We start from the raw sequence: 20,943 nt of genomic DNA on the forward strand, positions 1-20,943 counted from the left end.
TCTCAACTGGGCGGAGAATACAGTCGCAGTGTGCCGAAAGACGTCTGCTTGTCTCTATGCTCTCAAAAAGTTTCGGAACATATTTCCACAGGACCTGAAACGCCAGCTCGTGCAAGCACTCGTTCTACCGAACCTCCACTATTGTGATGTGATTCAACAAGGCACGAGTAGTGAAAACAAAAGACGGCTAGAGCTAACCATGAATGCCTGTGTGCGTTAAACCTGCAACATTCGCCGATATGATCATGTTAGTGCTTCATACTCCGAGCTAAAGTGGTTGCGGCCGGACAAATTGCGTGACTACCACACTCTATGTCTACTTCACAGACTCCTCGTCGCGCAAGCACCCCAGTACCTTGCTTCAGAGATTAAAAACCTGTCGTGCCATCATAATAGAAACACGAGGTCACTCTTATTTGGTATCCTAACTGTGCCCACTCACAAAACAAAAACTTTTGCAAACTCCTTCTCAGTTGCCGCTGTCCGCCTCTGGAACAAACTGCCCCTTACCTTGCGCAAAATTCAATCTCCTGCTACTTTTAAGAAGAAGTTGAAGCATTTCCTACTATCATCCTCATAAAGTTCTCCACAAAATTAATGTACCAGGTCAATCCTCTCATCTGTCAAATAGCAAAGGTAGCGTCTCCTATCTTGCTCCTGAGATGCCTTCCCCTTCATCAATCTCTATTAGCCAGGGAATCTTCTTTTCCTTTATATTTCCTTAATTATGTTCCATCATGTCTATTCTTCTCCTCCCTTCACCATGAGTCTCCCTCATACTCCCTGCTGCCAGCACTCCTATCTAAAATTTGTCTCTTCAATAATGTCTAATTATAACAGTACTTATGATCTACGAATATAAACTCTATATGTATGTATTTTTCCAGGTGTACCTTTCTAATTGTTTATTTCACTTTTTGTACTAGATGTAGTTTAACGTGCCTACTAAAACGTATGAATGTAAAATAAGTAGAATGCCTGGTTAGATGTAAGATAGGGCCTGATGGCCCTAATCTTGCCAGGTTAAATAAATCAATAAATAAATCAATAAAAAAAATGAGGTGCAACGAGCATGTGAGAATTGTGGTAAGGAAGGGGAATGGTCGACTTCGGTCTATTGGGAGAATTTTATTAAAGGGTGGTTCACCTGTAAAGGAGACGGCATATGGGACGCTGGTGCGACCTGTTCTTGAATACTGTTCGAGTGTTTGGGATCCACATCAAGGCATATTGAAGGAAGACATCGAAGCAATTCACAGGCGGGGTGCTAGATTTATTACTGGTAGGTTCAAACAAAACGTAAGTGTTATGGAGATGTTTCAGGAACTCAAATGGGAATCCCTGTAGGGATGGCGACTTTTTTTTTTTTTTCAGAAACGCTATTGAGAAAATTTGGAGAACGGGCATTTGAAGCTGACTGCTGGACTGTTCTACTGCCGCAAACATACGGTGCGCGTAAGGACCATGAAGATAAGATACGAGAAATGAGGGTTAATTCAGAGGCATACAGACAGTCGTTTTTCCTTCACTCTGTTGCGAGTGGAATAGTGAAGGAAATGTCAAGTAATGGTACAGGGTACCCTCCGTCATGCACCGTGCGGTGGCTTGCGGAGCATCTATGTAGATGTAGATGCATGTATTAAGTCAACGTTCCTCGATTGCTGGCACCTCTCAACTTCCTCTCTGACTGCAGCTCATTCTATGCTGCCTGTTGCTGTCCAGCGCCATCTGTTCGCCGGTTTTTGCACTCGTTTTTTGGTTTCAATAAAACCCCTACGTCATTTCAGAAATAGCTATCAAGTTTTATCTCTCAACCTACATTTCTTTTTTTTGTCATCGTTCTTCTGACTGGTTTGATGCGGTCCGCCGCGAATTCCTCGCCTGTGCTAACCTCTTCATCTCAGAGTAGCACTTGCGACCTACGTCTTCTGTTACTTGCTGGGTGTCTTCCAATCTCTGTCTTCCTCTACTGTTTTTGCCCTCTACAGCTACCACTAGTACCATGGAAGTCATTCCCTCATGTCTAACAGATGTCCTATCATCCGGTCCCTTCTTCTTACCACTGTTTTCCACACATTCCTTTCCTCTCTGATTCTGCGTAGAACCTCCTCATTCTTTACGTTATCAGTCCACCTACTTTTCAACATTCGTCTGCAGCACCACATTTCAAACGCTTAGTTCCTCTTCTGTTCCGGTTTTCCCACAATCCATGTTTCACTATCATACAATGCTGTACTCCAGACATACATTCTCAGAAATTTCTTCATCAAATTAAGTTCGATATTTGGTATTAGTAGACTTTTCTTGACCAGGAATGCCTTTTTTGCCGTAGCTAGTCTGCTTTTGATGTCCTCCTTGCTCCGTCTGTCATTGGTTATTTTCTGCCTACGTAGCAGAATTCCTTAACTTCATCTACTTCGTGACCATAAATTCTGATGTTAAGTTTTTCGCTGTTCTCATTGCTACTACTTCACATTACCTTCGTCTTTCTTCGATTTACTCTCAGCCCATACTGTGTACTCATTAAACTGTTCTTTCCGTTCAGCAGATCATGTAATTCTTCTTCACTTTCGCTCAGGATAGCAATGTCGTCAGCTAATCGTATCATTGATATTCTTTCACCTTGAATTTCAATTCCACTCCTGAACCTTCCTTTTATTTCAATCATTGCTTCCTCGATGTACAGATTGAACAGAAAGGGCGAAAGGCTACATCCTTGTCTTACACATTTTTTAATTCGAGCACTTTGTTCTTGGTCGTCCACTCTTATTATTTATTCCCTCTTGAGTGTTGTACATATTGTATATGATCCGTCCCTCCCTATAGCTTACCCCTACATTTCTCAGAATTTCGAACATTTTACGTTGTCGCATGCTTTTTCCAGGTAGACAAATCCTATGAACGTGTCTTGATTTTTCTTTAGTCTTGCTCCCATTATTAACCGCAGTCTCAGAATTGCCTTTCTCGTGCTTTTACTTTTTCTAAAGCCAAACTGACCGTCAACTAGCGCATCCTCAATTTTATTTTCCATTCTTCTGTATATTATTCTTGTAAGCAACTTGGCTGCATGAGCTGTTAAGCTGATTGTGCGATAATTCTCGCGCTTGTCAGCTCTTGCTGTCTTCGGAATTGTGTGGAAGATGCTTTTCCGAAAGTCAGACGGTATGTCGCCAGACTCATACATTCCACACACCAACACGAATAGTCGCTTTGTTGCCTCTTCCCCATTGATTTTAGAAATTCTGGTGGAGTGTTATCTATCCCTTCTGCCTTATTTGACCTTAAGCCGAAAGCTCTTTTAAATTCCGATTCTAATACTGGATCCCCTATCTCTTCTAAATCGACTCCTGGTTCTTCTTCACATCAGACAAATCTTCCCCTCACAGAGGCTTCCAACGTATTCTTTCCACCTATTCGCTCTCTCCTCTGCATTTAACACTGAAAATCACGTTGCACTCTTAATGTTATCACCCTTGCTTTTAATGTCACCGAAGGTTGTTTTCACTTTACTGTTCGCAGAGTCTGTCCTTCCGACAGTCATTTCTTTTTCACTGTCTTCACATTTTTCCTGCAGCCGCTTTGTCTTATCTTCCCTGCACTTCCTATTTATTTCATTCCTCAGCGACTTTTATTTCTATATTCCTGAGTTTCCTGGAACATTTTTGTGCTTCCTCCTTTCATCAATCAACTGAAGTATTACTTCTGTTATCCATAGTTTCATCGCAGTTACCTTCTTTGTACCTATGTTTTTCTTCCCAGCTTCTGTGATTGTTCTTTTTGGATCTTTTTAGAGATGTCCATTCCTCTTCAACTGTACTGCCTACTGAGCTATTCCTTATTGCTATATCTATAGCCTTAGTGAACTTCAAGTGTAACTCATCATTCCTTATTGCTATATCTACAGCCTTAGTGAACTTTAAGAGTATCTCATCGTTCCTTAGTACTTAAGTATCCCACTTCTTTACATATTGGTTCTTCCTGACTAATGTCTTAAACTTCAGCCTACTTTTCATGACTACTATATTGTTAATTGAGTATATCTGCTCCTGGGTACGGCTTACAATCCGGTATCTGATTCCCGAATCTCTGTCTGGCCATTATGTAATCTAACTGAAATCTTCCAGTATCAAAATGTTCAAATGTGTGTGAAATCTTTTGGGACTTAACTTCTAAGGTCATCAGTCCCTAAGCTTATACACTACTTAACCTAAATAACCCTAAGGACAAACACACACACCCATGCCCGAGGGAGGACTCGAACCTCCGCCGGGACCAGCCGCACAGTCCATGATTGCACCGTCTAAGACCGCTCGGCTAATCCCGCGCGGCCCTTCCCGGATAACCCGGCCTTTTCCAAGTATACCTCCTCCTCTTATGATTCTTGAACAGGGTATTCGATATTACTAGCTGAAACTTGTTATAGAACTCAATTAGTCTTTCTCTTCTCCCATTCCTTGTCCCAAGGCCATATTCTCCTGTAACCTTTTCTTCTACTCCTTCCCCTACAACTGCATTCCCGTCTTCCATCATACACTTTCTCTATCTCTGCTTCTTCAGCTTGCGACGTCGGCACGTATACCTGCACTATCGTTGTCGGTGCTCGTTTGCTGTCGAGTCTGATAAGAACGAACTTCACTGAACTGTTCACAGAAACACACTCTCTGTCCTACCTTCCTATTTATAACGAATCCTACTCCTGTTATACAATTTTCTGCTGCTGTTGATATTGCCCTATACTCATCTGACCAGAAATCCTTGTCTTCTTTCCACTTCACTTCACTGACCCCCACTATATCTAGATTGAGCCTTTGCATTTCCTCTTTGAGATTTTCTAGTTTCCCAACCCTGTTCAAGCTTCTGACATTCCACGCCCCGACTCGTAGAACGTCATCCTTCCGTTGATTATTCAACCCTTTTCTCGTGGTAACCTCCCTCTTGGCAGTCCCCTCCCGGAGGTCCGAACGGGGGACTATTCCGGAGTCTTTTGCCAATGGAGAGATCGTCATGACACTTCTTCAGTTACAGGCCACATGTCCTGTGGATACACGTTACATGTCTTTAATGCAGTGGTTTCCATTGCCTTCTCCATCCACATGCCGTTGATCATAGCTATTTCGCCTTTAGGGGCAGTTTCCCACCCCTAGGACAAGAGAGGCCAGAATCTCTGTCCGCTCTTCTGCCCTCTTTGACAAGGCCGTTGGCAGGATGAGGGTGACTTTTTATACCGGAAGTCTTCGGCCGCCAATGCTGATTATTAACGAAAATTTAAGCAGCGGCGGTATTCGATCCCGGGACCGAAGACGTGGATTTGTTTTCCACCGGCTGCCACATGTATGCTGAGAACTGCAAAAACAAATAGACACTATGTGCTTCTAGAGAGTGTGATGCATCTACAATGGAAGTATCACAATCTAGAGATGCGTGCACCCTAAATTTTAATGACACGTTGTGTTATATTGCACGACATGACGAATGCCATGTCGGATGACATGAGTCACGTTATACGACATGACATCGTTTATTTACTCCAGCGAAGGAGAGGTTCTGTATTGTTTGGAAGGTAAGAGATGAGATACTGGCAGACGTAAAGCTGTAGGGACAGCGCGTGAGGAGTGCTTGGTTAGCTCAGGTGGTAGAGCACTTGCCCGCGAAAGGCAAAGGTCCCGAGTTCGAGTCTCGTTCTGGTACACAGTTTTAATCTGCCAGGAAGTTTCAAAGATTACTGGATTTGCATCAAGACCAGTACCTACATCCAAACGAGAGAAAATAGACGAACAGATATTAAGACTTGTTGTTAAAGAATATCTTCCGTTTAATGTAGTTGAAAGTGTAGAGATTAGAAAAATGACTTATTTATCAACTGAAAACTAAGTACCTCCCAGTAGAAAAACGCCTTCCAACAATTTACTTTCTCAAGTGTTCGACAAGACACTAGTGCGAGTAAGATCTGCAGTGCAAGCTGCATCCTAGATCTGCATTACTACCTATGGATGGACATCTATGAAAAATGAGATTTATGCTCACGTCATTGACGAAAACTGCAATCTGAAGTCATACTTGTTATTTAGTTTAAAATTCCATGACAGGCATACAGCTGAAAACAATCCCAGTAAATTACAAAACGTAACTTCAACTTTTGGTATTACCAGTAAAATTGTAGCTTGCACTTCAGATCATGTACCTAATATGGTGAAGGCTGTGATGATGTGCAAATCGTGACACGTACCTTGTTTTGCACACACACTGAATTTAATTGTGCAAGCGAGCCTTGAACCAGCTACAGACAGAAGGGCAAAAGTGATGTCAATAGTGCAATTTTTCAAAAGAAGTCCTCAAGCTCTTGAGAAACTACACAATATTCAGAAGCAAATGGGCTTCCCTATTTCAACAGCGAAACACGATTGTCCTACGAGGTGGAATTCCACGTATGAAATGTTTGACAGGCTTTTGAAAGTTAAAGAACCTTTGCAAAGCACCTTCGCCATCCTCCGAGTGGATTCACAAACAAAACCGTTCAATGAAGTATGGTCAGTTATTGAAAAATCTTGCGAAATATTATCGCCTTTTGAGCAAGTAATAGTAGAAATCAACAGCGTAAGAAGTGTAACCTTGTCAAAAGTTCTCTTATTAAGCAAAAGTTTACAAAGTCATTGTCTGAGACTGAAAATCTTAGGTTGCAGCAATGAAGCCATTAATACAGTAACTGCTAAACTTGAGGATGGAATCTGTACCCGCTTCGTTCAAAAGTCTGCAGATACAACAATTACTTGTGAAGGAACATTATTGGATTCTCGCTTCAGGGACCATGGACTTCCAAAACCTGGGCATTGGTTACAAGAAACAAAAGATGCCTTAATTAACAAGTGCTGTGCAATACTACATAAACCCACTCGGTGTTTTACAGACAGTCCACTACCAGCCAAACCAGTTGTGGTGAGCACATTCAGCTCTAGCAAATGCTTCAAATGGCTCTGAGCAGTATGGGACTTAACATCTGAGGTCATCAGTTCCCTAGAACTTAGAACTACTTAAACCTAACTAACCTAAGGACATCACACACATCCATGCCCGCGGCAGGATTTGAACCTGCGACCGTAGCGATTGCGCGGTTCCAGACTGAAGCGCCTAGAACCACTTGGCCACACCGGCCGGCTCAGCTCTAGCAGTGGCAACATTTGGCAAGAGTTTGACCAAGCTGGAAGACGGTTGATCCAAAGTATACACTGTCCACGTGCTGCAAGTATAGTCGAGCTTGATAAATATATGTATCAAGATGACGCTGACACACGTATCACAAGATCCATTGCTGTGACGGAGAGAAAACCATGTTGTTTCCTACGCTGTTTGAAATAATGAAACGACATCTTTGTATTATGGCCACCTCTGTTCCATGTGAGCGCCTATTTTCAAAGCAGGGGTAAACAATAATAGACAGACGATTCCGTCTTTCAAGCGAAAAAGCATCAAAAATGATATTTCTAAACTACAACTTCGAATAGGCACAGTAGGTCTACTCAAAAATGAAACAGTAAAATTTCAGTTGATTTTGTTCTTCTCTGGACAATGTGCCCTGAATTTGTATTTGACTGCAATTTGTTTAGTCCACTAAATCTTATATGTAGCTGCCTTCAAGCATATTTTTCTCACATTTGTTGCCCACAGAAGACACGTTTTTGCTCACCATTTAGTGACTTTAATTTTTTTGAGTATGTTTATTTATTCATGTGTTTCAGGACAATTATCTGATTTATATATGTCGATGTTTGTATGTTTATTTTTGTAAATGTGCTATGTTTGGATTTTTCTCAATACAGGCATCTTAATACTTTTGTATCATAAATAATTCTCAGGCAAATCAGCAATGGTAGTTTGATACTTCTGTTTTTGGCGTCCTGATACTGTGATAAAAACTGCAATACAACAGCAACTTAACTTCATCTCTAATTTCCAGGGGAAGTTTATAATAAAATGGTAATACATCTGCTTGCTGTGAGTACTTGAGGGAATACATATACCTGTACATCAAACAAACTTCTTTAGCAAGAATTGTAAGTGGTTTGGAGCCAGATCTGACATACTGGTATCACAAAGGCGTTACACTGTACGACTTGGTTTAAATTTTAGTCTGGATTTTATACTTCAAGGAAACATACCGATCTCTGCATTACTTTGAAATGTTTTAACATGTTTTCCAGTTCTATCAAGTGTACATAAATGAGCTGTACCCAGCCGACTTGTGAATGTTTGATGAAAAGCTGCCATACTTGACCATTGTGTTACATGCTCCAGTCTGTTACGATATTTTTTGATTTGTGTGCATGTCACTTTGCAGTCCTCTGCCTCGCGCAGTGGCTGTGCGGTTTGAGTCGCCCTGTCACGGATTGCGCGGCCCCTTCCGCCGGAGGTTCGAGTCCTCCCTCGGACATGAGTACGTGTGTCGTTCTTAGTATAAGTTAGTTTAAGTAGTTGTGTAAGTCTAGGGACCGATGACGTCAGCAGTTTGGTCCCTTAAGAAGTCACACACATTTGAAGATTTGCAGTCCTGCTCTGTGTGACAAATTAACCGTGAGTAAAATTTAACCGTGAGTAAGAAATGTGAATCATCCACAAGGAGTGCTATACTTCAAGGACCACAAGGGAATAGTTGAAAAATAATAGTGATTCAGCATTTGACTTGTGAAGTGAGCCAAGATTTTCCGGTAGGTGTATTTCATTTCTTTAATGTGTTCATTGTGCTGTTACTGATCGGTGAACATAGTGTAGACAACATATTTATCTTCTGACCAATGTCTAGAGTGATATCGAATAATCAAAATAGTTGGGAATAAAATGCAAATCACAGTTAGAGGACTTGGAAGGTTCTACAGTTGTATGTTTAAAATTAATAAATTATAAGCTTCATAAAAACATCTAGAACTTTTTAATCAACGCTATAAATAAAAATATTCAAACTGGTTTATGACGACAATTACTGTTCTAGTTCTTTTGGACTGCCCTCCAAATATTTCTCCACAATGAAGAAAACTGCTATGTTCAAGTACTCTCTAAGTTTTCTTTTGAAGTCTGGTAATGCTTCCACATACTTCACACTATTGACCTTTGAGGTATCTTTATCAGCAACTTTGTGTCTTGAAATGTTTATATAATAATTATTTTTGTTTATTGTGTGATAATTGTGCCCTTCTTTGTTTAACATAAGCACATTGTTTATTTTTAAAAACATGATCCTTCTTTATACGTACACGTAGGGAACCACTAGTATTCAGTATTCATTGAAATTATTCTTGCAAGATAGTCTGGGTAACAGCCGAGCAATACATCTTACTGATATCGTTTGATGTTTTATAGCCTGTTTCTATATGTATATTCGCTGCTCTGATCCGTATAATTATGCAGTATAACAAATGCGACTGAATTAAGACCACTGGACTGACTAAAAAAATCATTTTTCTGTCATTTAATTCCAAGTTTACAAGAATCAATTGCTTCTGGCAGCTGCCAATAGGAAGAATTTGTAAAAGCACTTTTCTAGGTATAATTCATGCTGGCAAAATGGTGCGAACAGGTATGTGACCCTATTGTCATGTTACCACCCAGCCACTAAATAAATGATGGATAAAGTATTGCAGACCTTATGGGCATAACTTCTTAATTCAGTGCCTCTATTTAGAGAATGCTATCTCAATAAATTGTATCTCATGATACGCCTTTTCAAGAGCACATGCAGATTATCTCCCATAAAACCTATCAAAATTAGGCACTAGAATACAGGGAAACGAGCTTGGCAAGATCTGTTATGTCAAACTTACAAAAATCTATCCTCAGCCAACTGGAAAGTCACATGACACGAAAGCAGTGCATTTGGTGCAGGAGGTACGAAACTGCCAAGACACCTGACGAAGTTTCATACATTCTGCGATGATTGGCGCTCTCGCACCTCATTTGTGTTCATGTGGCAATATAGACATTCAACATGATATAATCTGTAGGCCTATACGACTACAAAGGACAAGCTGTTTCATTGTTTCTAAGCACTACATTGTACTGTTTCATTTTTTTTAAACAAATACATGTTTCGGATTCCACATCTTTACTATCTTAGGCGTAGATTGCTCATCTCTACTACCTTGGGCTTACCTCACCACAATTTCAATTGCCATTTCCTCTTATGTTTGTGTTTAAATATTTCTTACAGGCAATTATTCGCCTTCTAAAAATTAGTGACGAGATAATACCAAAAATGACGATCGTTGAATCGAAGGGTTATGCATTAATGAAATTAATGTTTATATAAGCGACAGCTGACGCCAACTGAATGGGCACAGATTAATTTCGTGATCGATAATAACTTAACACATTCCCGGGGAATCTGAGACACGTACCTATTAAGGCTTTAAGTGATTTATTATGAAATAATATCTGCAATTACATTATGTGAGCTCACTGATATAATTTTCTTGTCGTCGTAGCTCGGATGTACAGTTAGCGCCACACAGCGGTGTTAGCGCGAATTACTTGGCTTTTAATGCAACGGCGCTAATATTGGGTAGTAAGGTAGTTCTAGTAAGTGCCATGTAAACACTAAAAATGCGGCATTTGACGGGGCAGTGATCGTTATACGTTATGTTAGTCACTCATGTGAGATCGTAATCGATATATGATGCAACAAATTGCGTCGTTACCTTTAGCTTCATTTGCATTTCACTACTCGTTATTTTCCATTGGTAATTTCTTTATCAGTCATCGTCTGCTGACTTCAACGGGTCATTTGAATAAACACTCGCATACACACATGCACACACAAACTTGCATGTTTTCTGTTAATTCTTAGTTGCTTCTCTATATAATTTCTAAGTTAGCGCCCGCTGCTTCACTCGAGTAGACTGTACGGACTGCAAAGAATTCTTTCTCTCTTTAACCGAAATTTTATGTTGTTGACAAACTGTAAATCTAAACTTTTCACGCTACGTAAGGCTACTGAAGCATGGTCTTTTCCGAATGTACTTCTGACCATAAAGCGATTCTGGTTGCTAGAGCTCAAGGTTTTGATTAATCATGCCTTTTGCGTTCCTGACGTGAGATTTCCATAGAAACTTTCATTCCCTAATACATATTTCTTTACATTCAACAGAGAAGTGAAATACTAGTTTTCATAGATATGGTTTTAAATTTAAAAAAAGAAATATTTTCTTAAAATAAAATTATAAACAGCCGACCAGTTGCAATGGATAAAGAAATTCTTTACCTAGGCTTCGACAAATATAAATTTGTCTTCTTCAGAAGGTAACCTAAGGTCAATGAACATCATAGCTTACATAAGAAAAGTATGAAACTTATAAGCCAAGAATAAATTTTAAGACAAATTAGAGAACTCTTGCATTACAGAAGTATGATAACGACGACTGGTACTTACAATTTACATCAGTAAGGACTAATGTACCATCGTCGTTTTTACAACTGTCGGAATAGATCCATGTGTCAAAAATAAAATATAGCCCTAGAATTAGGGTTTGTCACGTTAATATAAAATAGCTCATGGAGCTTGCAGAACTCACAACCCACTAAATGTAATCGGCCAGCGTAGTAACTCTGAAAACAGGGCAGGTGGCGCTCGCGCCGAGAAACATGTGACAATTGGCGTACAAAGGCAACGTGTAAATTATCAGTATTAATAACGTCCTTAGGCAGAATAACAATAAAAAAGGAAGGAAATTAACACTCCGTTACAACAGTATGGGAGCACTGGTACAAATAATGTAGTTATACATTAACGTGACAAACCCTGCAGGCGACGTCGTTCTGTTGGCATGGGCACTCGGGTCGTTCGTCTGCTGCCATAGCCCAGTAAAGCCAGATTTCATCTTATGTCCCGCCTCGATTTCTGCGGTTGTTTCCCGAAATGTTGCTTGTCTGTTAGCACTGGCATGTCTAAGCAAAAACCGCTGCTCACGGTCGTTAAGTCCGTCAGCTACTGCTTCGACCGTGTGGGAGGTAATGCCTGAAGTTTTTAGTATTCTTGGCACTCTGCTGACACTGTGGATCTCTGAATACTGAATTTCGTAACAATTTCCGAAGTGAAAAGTACCATGCTTCTAGCTCCAACTACTACTCCGCGTTCAGAGTCTCTGAACTGCCGTCGTGTGGCCATAATCGCGCCGGAAACCTTTTCACGTGAATCACCTGAGTACAATAGACTACATCAATACACTACCGTTTTATTTGTATACTATATGTACGCTGTAATATAGCCATCTGTATATGTGGATACTGTTGTCCCATGACTTTTGTCGCCTCAATGTACATCTTTAAAGCGCATGTAGTGAATAAAAGTCAATGACAATTAACGAAATTTACATTTTTAAGTTTATTGTGGAAATACGGCCCGCGCATCTCTGTGTACAAATTACGGAAAATGCGCTGGTATAGCTAGGATTGCGCTAAAAGAGATATTTAGCTTCTGGACCCTATTTATAGATCAGTTGGCTGATATTTTAAAAATTTTTCGTCTGTGGGCTCAGTAACCGTGTATGCAATTATATAAAATGTAATAGTCAGCCAACCGGTTACACACCATTTTTTAAAAAACACATTAACCAGGTTTCGGTAGTTCTAAGACTATCTTCATCATAATGGTAAAAGTTGCCTTGAAAAATATATAAGGTATAAATAATATACATAAAGTAGATAATATGTGAAAATTCTCAACTAAAAGCAGAAAACTGCACATACATGAAATCCCTTAACAACATTATAATTTCAGCACCAGGGCTCTCGTCAAATGACATATTTAGGTTCCACGAGTTATTTTTCATTATGATTTTTATTTTTGACTCATGGAACACAAACATGTCATTTGACGAGAGCACTGGTGCTGAAATTTTGAAGTTGTTATGTGATTACATGTAATTTCAGTTTTCTGGTTTTAGTTGAGAATTTTCACACATTTATCTATTTTATGTGTATTCTTTATACCTTATATATTTTTCTAGGTAACTTTCAACATTCTGATGAAGATAGTTTTAGAATTATCGAAATCTGGTTAATCAGTTTTTTTAAAAAAATGTTTGCATCCGGGTGGCTGACTATTACATTTTATATGATCATGCCTATTATGAAAATACGTTATTAAAAAAAGTTAAAAAACCAAGTGTATTTTCTTATCTTTTGTGGTGGGCTCTCGCAGGAGAGCTTCCGTAAAGTTTGGAAGGTAGGAGACGAGGTACTGGCAGAAGTAAAGCTGTGAGGACGGGGGCTGAGTCGTGCTTGGGTAGCTCAGATGGTAGAGCACTTGCCCGCGAAAGCCGAAGATCCCGAGTTCGACTCTCGGTCTGGCACACAGTTTTAATCTGCCAGGAAGTTTCAACATCGCTCGTGTACAACTCAGCTTGCCCTTTTCTCACATGATACACTGAGAACTGCGGATGAAGTGCGACAGGTAAATTCAAAATTTCTAGATTTTCGGAAAGCTTTTGACAAGGTGGTCTGTTGCAAACTGTCAACAAAGGTACGAGCATATGGAATACGTCCACAGACATGCGAGCGGCTCAAGACTTCTCAAATTATAGAACCAAGTATGTTGTCCTCCACGGCGAGTGTTCATCAGAGACAAGGGTACCGTCAGGTGTGCCCCAGGGAAGTGTGATAGGACCGCTGTTGTTCTATATACATAAATGATCTGGCAGACAGGGTGAGCAGCAGTCTGCATTTGTTTGTTGATGATGCCGTCGTAGCGATAAAGTGTCGAAGTTGACTGACTTTAGGAAAACAGAAGACAACTTAGACAAAGTTTCCAGTTGCTGTGACGAATGACCCTAGCTAGTCCTAAATGTGGAAAAATGTAAGATAATGCGGGTGAGTAGGAAGATCAGGTGTGTCATGTTCGGATACAGGATTACTGGCGTCCTGCTTGACAGTCAAGTCGTTTAAATATCTATGCGTAACGTTGCAAAGCGATATCAGATGCAACGAGCATGTTCAAATGGCTCTGAGCACTATGGGACTTAACAGCTGTGGTCATCAGTCCCCTAGAACTTAGAACTGCTTAAACCTAACTAACCTAAGGACATCACACACGTCCATGCCCGAGGCAGGATACGAACCTGCGACCGTAGCAGTCGTGCGGTTCCGGACTGCTGGAACGAGCACGTGAGAACTTTGGTAGGGGACGGCGAACGATCAACTTCGGTTAGACCACATATAGGACGCTGGCGCAACCTATTCTTGAGTACTGCTCCAGTGTTTGGGACCCGTACCAAGGCATATTGATGGAAGACTTCGAAGCAATTTAGAAGCGGGGTGCTAGTTTTATTGCGGGTAGGTTCGAACAAAACGTAAGTGTTATGGAGATGCTTCGGGAACTCAAATGGGAAACCATATAGGGAAGGCGACGTTCTTTTCGAGATACACTATGGAGACAGTTTGGAGCACTTCATTTGTAGCTGACTGCAGAACGATTGTACTGCCGTCAATATACGTTGCGGGTAAGGGCCACCAAGATAATATACAATAAATCGGTCTTCATACGGAGCCATACAGACGGTCGTTTTTCTCTCGCTCCATTTGCGAGTGGAAAAGGAAACTACATGTTGTGGTACATGGTACCCTCCGCCATGCACTGTACTCTAGATTGCGGAGTATCTATGAAGATGTAGATGTAGATGTAAAGTGAACATGCCGCGATTGCTGGCGTCTCTCAATTCCCCCTCTCATTGCAGCTCACTCTATGCACTATTCTCATGCTGCGTCATTGTCATGTTGCTGTCCAGCGCCATCTGTTGGCCGGTTTTTGCACTCGTTTTTTGATTTCAATAAAACCCCAAGTCATTTCAGAAACGATTGTCAAGTTTTGTCTCTCTACCTGCGTTATTACGTGAAATAATGCCTTTTCAAATGTTATCGAACCAGCCGGCCGGTGTGGCCGAGCGGTTTTAGACGCTTCAGTCTGGAACCGCGCGACCGCTACGGTCGCAGGTTCGAATCCTGCCTCGGGCATGGATGTGTGTGATGTCCTTAGGTTAGTTAGGTGTAAGTAGTTCTAAGTTCTAGGGGACTGATGACCTCAGATGTTAAGTCCCATAGTGCTCAGAGCCATTTGAACCATTTTGTTATCGAGCCTTTGGGTCACCCTGTACAACAAATAAATACGCATAACATAAGGTTAACATAAAATTCATTAGTTTACACTTTTTTCCGGATACTTTGCTAATCGCTCGTAGTTCATCGAAAGCGTCCGGCTTACGACTTGGATCTTAAAAGAGTAGAAATTTTATATGCTTATAATTACAATTTAACAATTTTAGAAGTTTTTCCTGTACTTGTACAGTGAAACCTTGCATCTTTCCAAATTTCATGACTCTAGCTGAACGTTTCAATGAACGTATTTGCGAATATCAAAATAGGCGACATAAATGGTCGTACCTGTTGACTGGATTGACTTGGAAGTATACATTTTTTACCCCACCTAGGAACCGTAGACCTTAGTATGTGGCATAAATAAAATCTGTGTGAAATCTTATGGGACTTAACTGCTGAGGTCATTAGTCCCTAAGCTTACACACTACTTAACCGAAATTATCCTAAGGACAAACACACACATCCATGCTGTAACACCCCGGTTCAGTTTGCAGTGATAAAAGCTATAGAAAGAATAATTTAAAATTAAGAATAGAATTTTTAGAGGGGAAAATAGTGTAGAATCAGAGTTCGGTAATTGCAGATCAAAATTATAGTATATCAGCAAGTAGTTTAATCCACGGAAGCTCCGTCATGGAGAAGGCAGTGATGTTAAACTCTTGTGATGAAAAACCGATAAAAAGGCCTGGTCGTCATTATTGCGGCCTTTTTTTTCTTGATTGTTTCGTTAAAGGGCGGGGAACCCGTGTCAGTCAGGAGACAATAATTATATTGGACTTTATTGTGTTAAGATTCACGATAAACTGTTAGAATGTTACGGAGATTAAAAGTGATGCAGTGTACGATCTCTGACTGTTGGTAGCAACGGAGTATTAACGGGATTTTAGGACTTTAAAGCTAAATTGGAACTTTACGGACATAGAGACGGCAGAAACTCAAATTATCTGCTGATGCGAGTGAATTCAGAGGTATCGGTATTCAGATATTAACGTGTGGACTTTTGAAAGTGTCGTGTGCCGTTAGTTGCGGATCTGGACTTAGAGCGCATGCATATCGGCATTTGCGGACTATTTAGATTCCTCCAGGCTAGGGACCTTTTAAATAGACCATCACCCATCACCATCTTAATCCTTGAATACAGAGTGAAAGTGAAATACAAGTGTGTTGTACTTATTTCATTTACCTAGTACTAATCAGTGGAGGTTTTTCGGAACCAAAGCTATTCAGCAGTAGGTCAACAACATGTAGCGGAAAGCGTAGGCATTAACTAGCACTCTAACTGAAATGAACGTTTATTGTTTTACGGACTGCTTAATATGAACTTTTGTGACTCTTTGACACCCCCACTCCCGCCGAAAAGTGGCGCAGGCTGTCTTAATCACGAAAGGGGAGAGTTTTAGCCGGACAAATTATTAAATAAAAGCGATATTTACAAGACTCGCAGTAATAGCAAAACACAAGGCCCGCACCCCATCGGAGAGTCGTCGCTGTCACATCGGGAAGTAAAGCCGGAAAACCTACCGACGATACGTATCTACGAGCAGACGTCGACGTGGAGTACCTAAAAAGAGAACCACAAGAGAGTTGGGGATGCTTCAATGCCCGAGGGAGGACTCGAACCTCCGCCGGGACCAGTCGCACAGTCCAGGACTGCAGCGCCTGAGACCGCTCGGCTAATCCCGCGCGACCATAAATTTCAACCTGATTGCCTGAGAAAAAGGATTCTGAACAGTTGGGCAGACAGACGACGGGCGGGCAGACAGGCAGGCAGACATACGGAAAACAACGATGCTATAATTTTTGCATTTGAGGTATGGAATCCTGAGAAACAAGCTGTGCAACAGTTAGGTGCCTAGAAAGTGCAGACCCGTGTTGAAACGCTTGGCTCCTATGGACGCCAAGTAATGCTGAAGCAAGGAAGGTGCTTTTAGTTTGGCTCACTGGGTACTTCTCCGGTGGGAGGCCGCTGTTGGTGGCGAACATCTTGCGCAGGACGTTGAGCGCCTCGTCGTGCCTGCCGACAGCGAGCAGGAACTTGGGGCTTTCCGGCAGCAGCAGCCACAGCCCCAGGAAGGTGGCGGCGCTGGGAACAGCGCCCAGGATCAGGAAAACCCTCCAGGACCGCATCGTGATCCACGGCAGCAGGGCAGCCCAGGGCTGAGGAATCACCGCCCAAGCCAGTCCTGAAACGTCGAGTACTGGATCAGGAAGAGGTTCTGGGATTTGCAAACACACTGACCAAGCAGTCCTTCAACACTCAGCTCTGGACCAGGAAGATGTGCCAAGAGCACAAAGTGATCTCTATCAGGTTCAGGTGATACAGAGACCAAGCCAGTCATGAAACACTCAGCCTTGAATCAGGAAGAGGCCAGACGAGTATAGAGTGATTCACAGCAGTTGGGTTGTCAATGTTCTGCAGAATCACCATCCAGGCCAGTCCTGAAAAGTCAAGTCTTTGATTAGTAAGTGGAGACATGAGCCACAGATACGCTCATGAAGCCAGTCCTGGATCAGAAACAGACCTCAGGTGTGAAGGTGATTCATGGCAGTTGGAATGCCCATGTTGTGCAGAAAAACCCTTCAAGACAGTCCTGAAATGTCACGCCCTGGACCGGGAAAAGGTGTCAGGAGTTGTGTGATTACCAATCAATGCAATCTCTAGATACCAGGATCTCTATCAGGAAGAAGCCCCATGTGCAGACGGTAATTCGTAGAAGTTGGGCTGCCGTTCTGCAGAATCACTGAACAACCAGTTCTGAAACGTCAAATGCTGGATCAGTAAGAGCTGCCAAGAGCTGCAGATACACTGATGAAGCCAGTCCTGAAACAATGAGCTCTGGATGAGGAAGAGGCTCAGAAGCAGATGGTAACTCACAGTAGTTGATTATCCTATGTTCTGCAGAATAAACACCCAAGAAAGTCCTGAAACGTCAAGTACTGGATCATAAACCGGTGCTGGGAGTTACAGATCCACTGACCAGACCCATCCTGAAACATGAGCTCTGGGTCAGGAAGAGGTCTCAGCAGATAGGTTATCCATGGAAGTGAGGCTGCCCTTGGTTGCAAAAGCACTGTACAAGCCGGTCTTGCATCAAGAAGAGATACCAGCACTTGTGTGATAAGTGATCAAACGATTACTGAAACACTAAATTGTCAATCTAGAAGAGACAACTTGTGTCCATGGCGATCCACAGCAGTGGGACTGAACACATAAATGGAATTCCGCCGAGCCAATCTGACAGATGATAATGAAGAGGCAATAGGAAATGCAGATTCACTGAGCAAATGATACTGGAACATCAAGTACTGGATCAGGAAGGGATGCCAACAACTGTGGAGTAACTAACCAAACCACTACTGGAATGTCAGATCGTGAGGTGAATTTTAAAATTTTCCCAGCAAAATGGATATTTGAAGAAATTCACGTCAGGACTTGACGTCCAAGGATCACTTGCTCAGTGAACCCCCATCTCCTACTGCCTCTTCATTATCCACGCTAGTTACGCAATGTGATCAAAAGTATCCGGTCACTGGGCTGAGAATGACTTACAAGGTCGTGGCGCTCTGTATCGGTAATGCTGCAATTCAATATGGTGTTGGCCCACCCTTAGCCTTGATGACAGCTTCCACTCTCGCAGGCATATGTTCAATCAGGTGCTGAATGTTTCTTGTGAAATGGCAGCCCATACTTCATGCAGTGCTGCACTGAGGGGTGGTATCGATGTCGGTCGGTGACGCCTGGCACGAAGTCGGCGTTCCGAAACATGCCAAAGGTTTTCTGTAGCATTCAGGTCAGAACTCTGTGCGGGCCATTTCATTACAGGGATGTTATTGTCATGTAATCACTCGGCCACAGGCCTTGCATTATGAACAGGTGATCGTGTTAAAGATTCAATCGACATCCCCGAATTGCTCTTCAACAGTGGGAAGCAAGAAGGTACTTCAAACATCAATGTAGGCCTGTACTGTGATAGTGCCACGCAAAACAACAAGTGGTGCAGACCCACACCATGCAAAACACAACCGGACCATAACACCAGCGCCTCCGAATTTTACTGTTGGCACTACACACGCTGACAGATGACGTTCACCGGGCATTCGTCATACCCACACCCTGCCATCGCATCGCCGCATTGTGTACCGTGATTCGCCACTCCACACAACGTTTTTCCACTGTTCAATCATCCAATGTTTACGCTCCTTCCACCAAGCGAGGCGTTGTTTGGCACTTACTGGCGTGTTGTGTGGCTTATGAACTGCTTCTCGACCATGAAATCCAAGTTTTCGCACCTCCCGCCTAACTGTCATAGTACCTACAGTGGATCCTGATGCAGTTCCTGAGATGGAGTTCCTGTGTGATGGTCTGGATAGATGTCTGCATATTACACATTAAGACCCTTCAACTATCGGCAGTCTCTGTCAGTCAACACACGAGGGCGGCCTTTACACTTTTGTGCTGTATGTGTCCCATCATGTTTCCACTTCACTATCACATCGGAAACAGTGGACCTAAAGATGTTTAGGAGTGTGGAAATGTCGCGTGCAGACGTATTACACAAGTGACATCCAATCACCTGATCAAGTTCGAAGTCCGTGTGTTGCGCGGAGCGTCCCATTCTGCTCTCTCACAATTTCTAATAACTACTGAGGACGCTGATATGGAGTACCTGGCACTAGGTGGCAGCGCAATCCACCTAATACGAAAAACGTATGTTTTTGGGGGTGTCCGGATACTTTTTATGTGATTGACTTGGCGCCGCCTCCACTTTATGAAGGCAGCCCCACTACCGTGGATCACCATGCACTTATGGCATCTCTCCCATCGTCTGCGATATTGTGGAATGGAAGATGTCTCTGTCAGTCTTTGATGGTTTACTTGAGGATGATTGGCAGGCGCCCAGTAGTAACATTGTGGGGTGTAGCTGACTATGTCCAGTTGTGAGTCGGAAATTTTTTCGAACACCAGGTTCCCGTATTGCAAGAGAAACCATCAACATGAAGTGCCCCATGGCTGAGGTTACACACGGCTGTGGAATCACCGCCAAATCCAGTTCTAAAACATTAATTCCTGGATCTTGAGTCCAAACTGTACACAGCTGCCCAAGAGTGCAGAATCATCTGCCAAGCCAATCCTATAATGCTACGTCCTGAATCAGGAAGCGATGCCATGAGTATACAGGGATTTACAGCTGGTAGGTTGTTCATGGCTGTGGAATAGCCCCACATTCCAAGACTGGAACACACAGTCTGGAAGTTGAAACTTCCCGCCAGCTTAAAACTGTGCACGGGACCAGGACCTTGTCCCAAATTTCCACCTCTCACAGGGAAACGCTATAGTGATGGAGGTATCCAGCCATTGACAGAAGTAGAAGTAACTTTTTGTGTGTGCCAGGGAAGTGCGTTGCGAGCATTACTGTTCATGTTCTATATTAATCAATTGGTAGATATCATTAATAGTAAATTCAGACTTTTCGTAGATAGTGCCGTTATTTATAGTGAGGTAATGTCTGAGAAAAGCTGCACAAGAATACAATCGGATCGAAATAAGATTTCAAAGTGATGCAAAGAATGGCAACTTGCTTAAATGTTCAGTAATGTAAAATTGTGCACTTCAAAAGTCGAAAAAGATTTAGCACAATATCACTATAGTTTCAACGATTCACAGCTGGAAATGGTCAACAAGCATAATTATAATGGTGTAACACCTGGCAGAGGTATGAAATGAAACGATAGCATAGGCTAAGTAGTGGGTAAAGCAGGTTGTAGACTTGGGTTTAGTGGTAGAATATTAGCGAAATATAATCAGTCTAC

At 42.1% G+C, this 20,943-nt stretch overlaps 1 protein-coding gene across 1 annotated transcript in view; it reads right to left on the reverse strand.

Annotated features, from left to right (window-relative positions):
• Positions 1-20,943, reverse strand: part of LOC124718731 (synaptic vesicle glycoprotein 2A-like) — a 153,261-nt gene that overhangs the window by 97,792 nt on the left and 34,526 nt on the right. The window contains exon 6 of the mRNA XM_047244348.1: positions 17,074-17,348. Coding sequence (XP_047100304.1) covers positions 17,074-17,348 — 275 coding nt within the window. The remainder of the gene's footprint in view (positions 1-17,073; positions 17,349-20,943) is intronic.

Source organism: Schistocerca piceifrons, chromosome 10, assembly GCF_021461385.2.
Source record: "Schistocerca piceifrons isolate TAMUIC-IGC-003096 chromosome 10, iqSchPice1.1, whole genome shotgun sequence".
Lineage (NCBI taxonomy): Eukaryota > Metazoa > Arthropoda > Insecta > Orthoptera > Acrididae > Schistocerca > Schistocerca piceifrons.